General features: G+C 31.1%; 1 protein-coding gene across 1 annotated transcript; it reads left to right on the top strand.

Annotated features, from left to right (window-relative positions):
* Positions 1-2,324: 2,324 nt before the first annotated feature.
* Positions 2,325-6,107, top strand: LOC117934302 (glutamate dehydrogenase-like). Its single transcript, XM_034855985.1, has 9 exons — positions 2,325-2,646; positions 2,809-2,922; positions 3,738-3,959; positions 4,033-4,107; positions 4,232-4,342; positions 4,434-4,690; positions 5,218-5,293; positions 5,375-5,459; positions 5,743-6,107. The coding sequence occupies exons 1-9, from the start codon at positions 2,539-2,541 to the stop codon at positions 6,081-6,083; spliced, it is 1,389 nt and encodes a 462-aa protein (XP_034711876.1). The 5' UTR covers positions 2,325-2,538; the 3' UTR covers positions 6,084-6,107.
* The last annotated feature ends 894 nt before the right edge of the window (positions 6,108-7,001 follow it).

Here is a 7,001-nt window from a genome sequence, read left to right as displayed (position 1 = left end):
AAAATATTAAATTATAAATTATTATTGAAATTAAAAAAATATATTTTAATAATAAAAATTTATATATTTAAACTTAAAAGATGTAATATTACTTCAATAAAGATAAATTGATAAATATAATAATAAATGAATATTTTATTTATCAATAAATTAATAAAGTTATATGAAGTCTAAATAAGATATAAAATTATATAATTTATTAATTTAAGATAGTTAATTTGTTGTATTTTTAATATATTAATTTATTTGTATTTTTATAAATTTATTTTTATTGAAATATTAGTATATTCTTAAGTTTCCATATATAGATTTTTTTTAATTATTTTAAAGCATATATTTATAATTTAACGTAAAAAAAAAAAAAAAAAAAAAAAAACTATTATTTATGCACACAATATATATGTCTTAAAGATACATTTTGAAATTAGTTAATAAATTTAATTAGAAAAAGACTACTACAAAATGTAATTTTTAGTAGTTTCATCAAAGTCACAAAAAAAAAAACTCATTAAACATTTATATGATGGAAAAAAAAGGTCCTCCCTAATATTACATGTGATATAACTTAAATTAATAAATTATATAATTTTATATTTTATTTATATGTCATATAAATTTATTATTTTAAGATTATTAATTAATTGATAAATAAAATATTTATTTATTATATTTATCAAATTATCTTTATTTAAGTAATATTAGATCTTTAAGATATATAAATTTTTATTATTAAAGTATATTTTTAAAAAATTTCAATAATAATTTAAAATTTAATATTTTTAATTAAATTTTAAAGCAAAAAAAAATAAAATAACTGAAGTCTTAACTGAGGCTTCAATTTAAATTTTGAAAAAAAAAATTATAACATGGCTCCTATGTGGTAATAAAATAGCTAATTTGAACATAAGTTTTATAAAGGAGCTAAAGTTGATATTTCTTTATATGAAATGGTTATTTTGCCCCAAAACTTAGTTTTTTTTTTTGCTAAGATAGCCACTCACGAGTTTTGGGCCAAAATGGGCTTCTTCATAAACTTACTATTAAAAGTGGACTTCTTCCAAAACTAATGTTCAAAAATAGCCCCCATCAATCCACATAAACATAAAACCCAATTTTTTATACTATTTTTGTTTACTTTCCCAACTTCCCATCCCGTGCTCTGTTCTCTGTGTAATTTTTTCTTCAAAACCCTAGTCCCACCGGTGGGCCACTGTGAGAGAGACATTGTTGAAGCTACAAAACATCAAGGTTGACACAAACTTCTTTTTGGCTTGTTTTATGTAAAGTTTTTGACACTTTCCTTCTTTTTTTTTTTTTTTTTTTTTTCCATTGCTTTTGGTTTTCTATTTTGTTTACGTCCTTCACGACTATATTAGCATAAATGGTTTGTTATCATCCAAAGATTAAAGCCTTTTAAGATGCAGGCGTTTGTTGAAGTTTTTGGAGAAAATGAAATTTTCTAGGGAAAAATGACAAATCTGTGATTCTAATATTTAGTATTTATTCTAGTATGTTTTTTGTCTCTTTTCTATTAGGACAAAAGTTTGGTTCTAATAAAAGTTTGGTTAACAAAAAATTATTTTTAAAACATATTTAAAAAAATATTAAAAACAAATTAAAAACATTTTTAACCTCTCAAAACAGACTTTTGTTCTACAAAACAGACTTTTTTCTATAAAACATCAAAAAATGATTTTTAAAAACTGTTCTTAGAAACTATTTTTTAAAACCATTTAAAAAAAAAATTACCAAAATGGTCCCAATTTTTTATTTCCTAAAATAACCTCTCTCTTTTTCTATCTTTGTTAAAGTAAAAAATTGATTAAATTGAATAAAATAATTTTTAAATGAAAAAAAATTCAATTTTAAAATAAATTTTTTCTGGGCATGAAATACCCTCTAATAAATTCACATTTATTTCATAGACAATTATTTTATATATATAAAAAAAAGGGTTTGTTGTCCATTTAAAATTAAATTAAGATAGATTTTATAGAGGCTTAAAATATCCTCTATTTTTTTTTTATATTAAGACACTTTTTTAAATGAAAATTTAATTTTTTATAATTAATTAATATTATATTTATAATTAAAAAAATTGAAGGTACTTTTTAAAGTGAGGATTATTTTCCATTTTAGCTTCTAATTTTTAAAATAGAAAAGAGAAATTAGAAAATAGGTTTGGGAAGGAAAAGGGTGTTTTAGTAATTTTGGGTAGCGGGAAGGGCACGTGTAGTCAGCTCTGCATACTCGAGAGGGGATTGTAACAACCTGAACATGCCATCTTGAGCGCCTTAACTGCCCGACATGCCATCTTGAGCTCCTTAACTGCCCTCCTCCGGTCCCTCCCTCTTGCTCTCTACTTCTATCTATCAATACTCTACTTACCCATCAGTCAGTTCATTCATATTTCTGTTGTAATCTCCTTCTACTCTTCAATTCTGCAATTTTTTCTTTCATCTTCTTGCATTTTTTTTTTTCTGGGTCTGCTTCTTTTTCTAGCAATCGTTTTCTATTCTGGCTTTTGTTTTCGTGGCAATGAATGCTCTAGCTGCCACTAACCGCAATTTTCGCCATGCTTCCCGCATTCTTGGGTTGGACTCCAAGCTGGAGAAGAGTCTTCTGATATCTTTCAGAGAGATCAAGGTTGGAATTCTGGGGTTTTTGTTCATGGGTTCTGTTTGATTCCCGGGAATTATTTATTTATTTATTTTCTTTAGCCAGAATCTTGTTTTTGGGTTCATGGGTTGTGTTTGTTTCCTGAGAAAATTTTCCAGAATTTTGATCTTTTGGTGGTCGTGTTGTTAGGTGGAGTGCACGATCCCGAAGAATGATGGAAGTTTGGCGACGTATGTGGGGTTCCGTGTGCAGCATGATAATGCTCGTGGGCCCATGAAGGGAGGGATCAGATATCACCCTGAGGTTTGTGATTCACTGATTCTTTTGTTTGTTTTCGGATTTTGTTCTGTTTGATTGCTGAGAAAAGTTGGGAATGAAAAGGAGAGATTTGAAATTTTTTGTTTTTGTTAGGGTAGTAGAGTCTAGGTATGTTGTGGGGCTTACTTGACTTTGTAATTTCTTGGAGCACAGAACATGAGATTCGGGATTGTAGTTTGTTTTTTCTTGTCTTTTCCCCCTATTTTCTCGGCAAGCAAACGGAGTTTAGGGGGTTTGCTTTTAGGTTCTTGGAATTTCCGGTTGATTTGGGTTTTGTCTAAGTGGTTTTTGGGTGTCCCATGGAAAGGGAGTTGTTCAAATACAAGAATCATAGTGGAATGATTTCATTTCATGATGGTTCCAAACATGCCCTTATTGTATCTTGTACAAAGATCATTATCTCGAAATCTCAGGTTCAAGATTTCTATATCGAAATGTTGGTTGTGCATTTTTTATTTTTTTCTGAATCTTGGAAATTGTTTTAAGTGATTTTGGCAAACATGGTCCAACCGAAATATGTGATAAAACTGATAATTATTAGACAGTCGAAAATCTTTTTGGGATGAGTGGCATGATGAATTCTATTTTGGATGTTATGTTAATTTGTGTGTTCTCAATTTGCATAATCAAATTCAATGAGTTGTTTTGTTTTCCTTTCAAGAAGTTGTTCGCCCGTAATTTTGTTGGTGCTGAGTTAGAAGGACTTATTTTATCTTCAAACTTGTTTGCTTTGATTTCTTGCAAATAAAAACCTGGTTGCATTTAGTTTTACTGAAACGTTTCTTCATTTGTTTTCAAAGGTGGATCCTGATGAGGTAAATGCGCTGACTCAATTGATGACGTGGAAGACCGCTGTAGTTGACATTCCCTATGGTGGTGCAAAGGGTGGCATTGGGTGCACCCCAAGGGACTTGAGTATGAGCGAGTTGGAACGTCTTACTCGTGTCTTTACTAAAAAGATTCATGATCTTATTGGAACTCATACCGATATACCTGCACCAGACATGGGAACTAATGCTCAGGTTATCTTTTGTCTGTAACACTCTTGAAATATTCTCTCATTCATGGAGCTGAAATATTTATAAATATGAGCAGACTATGGCATGGATTTTGGACGAGTACTCAAAATTCCACGGTCACTCACCCGCTGTAGTGACTGGAAAGCCAATAGTAAGTATTTGCGACAAAAAACCGAGCATCTATGATTTAGATTTGTGTAAACCTTTGAAGTCGAGAAACGAATTTGTAACTGTTGTTTCTTGTTCTGTGGCCTCACTTACATTTGGGATTTTAGGATCTTGGTGGATCCCTCGGTAGGGAGGCTGCAACTGGTCAAGGTGTTGTTTTCGCAACTGAAGCTTTACTTGCGCAACATGGGAAGTCAATCAAGGGTTTGAAATTTGTTATTCAGGTAAAATATTGGATTAAATCCTTTCTATTTCTGTTCTTGATGCGTAGTTAGAAAGTTCGGTTATTTAAATGGAAAAAAAAAAAACTTTTCAGGGTTTGGCAATGTTGGATCTTGGGTAGCAAGACTCATCCATGAGAGAGGTGGTAAAATCATAGTGGTGAGTGACGTCACTGGAGCTGTTAAGAACCAAAATGGGCTTGATATAGGGGATTTGCTTAGGCACAAAGAAGAGACTGGTTGTCTAACGAATTTCAGTGGCGGAGATCACATGGATCCGAATGAATTGCTCACACATGAATGTGATGTTCTCATCCCATGTGCTCTAGGTGGAGTTCTTAACAAGTTGAGTCCTTGTTTTCCTCAGAAACTTGCTCCTTGCCTTTCAGTTTCTTCTTTACTTGGTGCCTTTTTTTTTTTTGGGTTTCTTTTGACATGTGCCTTTTTTGAATTGAGAAACTTGTCTTTTCCATACATTAAGATCATAAAAACAATGAACATGCACATAAAATGAAGTAGACACGTCTCAATACCATGAAGAAACATGACGCAACTCTATTTGAGATACTATGTTGAATCTGAAAGATCGAATCAGAATGCTGCAATTGTATCAAATTGCCATAGGATGAATTGCCAATCTTTAGGTAAAGATGTTACATGTGCTCTGTTACCCTTTTATTGTGGGCAGAAGTTTCATGAAATGTGCTTGTGCTGTATTTAGTTATTAGGTGAATATCCAATCGTTTTTCAGGTTAAAAACCACACAAATCTTTTGATGGTAAAAAGTGGAAAAGGGCATGATTTTACTTCCTTTAACCTAACTCATCCAGATGATTTCATCTAACCTCATTCATGTTTTTTCCCCTCTGAAGAGAAAATGCTGCGGATGTTAAGGCAAAGTTCATAATAGAAGCAGCAAATCATCCTACTGATCCGGAAGCTGATGAGGTAACATAGTGTTTGTGTATGGTGCATACTTAATTGCCATAGAGGAAAGAAGTTGGAATTGACGATATATTATCTCTGCAGATTCTATCCAAGAAGGGAGTTGTAATCCTCCCCAACATCTATGCTAATGCTGGAGGTGTGACCGTGAGGTATTTTGAGTGGGTTCACTGCCAATGTGAAGGCTCCCATTCGAAGACTGCAGTTATGAAAAGCTTTGGTCATGTACTTCTGAAGCTCATTATTCACCTTCTCTTCTTCCCACATTAAACCTTGAATATTCTGCCAACGTAAAACCATTAATCCTAAGATGTCCATTCGAAGACTGCAGTTGTTATGACAAGCTTTGGTCATGTACTTCTGAAGCTCATTATTCACCTTCTCTTCTTCCCACATTAAACCTTGAATATTCTGCCAATGTAAAACCATTAATCCTAAGATGTCACATTGGTAGAATATTCAAGGTTTTATGTGGGAAGAAGAGAAGGTGAATAATGAGCTTCAGAAGTACATGACCAAAGCTTTTCGTAACATTAAGGCAATGTGTCAATCACACAACTGCAGTCTTCGAATGGGAGCCTTCACATTGGCAGTGAAGCGAGTTGCTTGTGCCACAACGCTAAGGGGTTGGAAGCTTAGGTTGGTTCTTATTCATCTTCTTTGGATATGTTCCCTTGTTACAGCTGAAGAAGCAGATTGGTTTCAGTCATTACCTTCCATCAAAGTCTCATTATTTTTCTTTGTCAATCATGAACTTCTCCCCCACACATTGATGGGTGTTGTAAACATTTGAAATTCATCATTTCAATGAAAAAAACAAAAAACACTTGATATTATCAACAATGTGATGTGAGATTTTGAGTTAATTTCTTTTGAGCTCTGTTTTCTTTCTTAACAAGTCTTGGAGTCTTGGCAAAATGAGGGATTGATCAGGACTTCACAATGAGGAGCTTCTCAACAAAGAAAGAAAGAAAGAAAGAAAAGAAACCCTATGTGAAGAAAAAAAAACTGTTTCCTCAGGCCAAGCCTACATGCTTCATTGGAAATTTGGAACAAAGCAAAAGACTCATGTTGTAAACATAAGGCCAAAAAGATTTGAACATAGCTCAACAACAAACCAAAGTTTTGTTCTAGATGACTTACAATTTATGTTTGTTATATTTATTTATTTTTTGTTTTTATTATGGTTTTATTTACCCATATATAATTTAAATATTTTATTAATTTTATAAATTTATCTTTTCGTAAATGTGTTCAATCTTTGGGTATTTTCTTTTATATAAAATTGTCTAACTTGATATGATAGGATTTACGGATCATAGGGTGCTATGCATAATAGGATATACATATCCAAGGATATCTTAGAAGATTATTTACAAGTAATATGATATTCTTGATATTATATTCAATGCAGATGATGCCACAGGATATTATATTTGATGAGATATATTAGACCGAGCTCTTATTTGGTTTATAAAAGGATTAAACAACAAAACAAAAGACATTGCATTTCAATGTTTTAATTGTTTTTCAAAATAAAAAATGTTTTTCATAACAATCTTTGCTACTTTGAAAAAAATATATGAAATTTCTAACATGTTTAATATCATTTGGAAATCTTTCTAGCGTTTATAATTTATTAAGTAAATTTTATTTCTTTTTTCATAATATTTATGATTAAAATATTTAAAACATATAAGTAAAAGATATC

This window comes from Vitis riparia, chromosome 16 (genome assembly GCF_004353265.1).
Source record: "Vitis riparia cultivar Riparia Gloire de Montpellier isolate 1030 chromosome 16, EGFV_Vit.rip_1.0, whole genome shotgun sequence".
Lineage (NCBI taxonomy): Eukaryota > Viridiplantae > Streptophyta > Magnoliopsida > Vitales > Vitaceae > Vitis > Vitis riparia.
The sequence above is the reverse complement of the archived record's forward strand: the minus strand, read 5'-3'. Positions and strand labels throughout refer to the sequence as shown.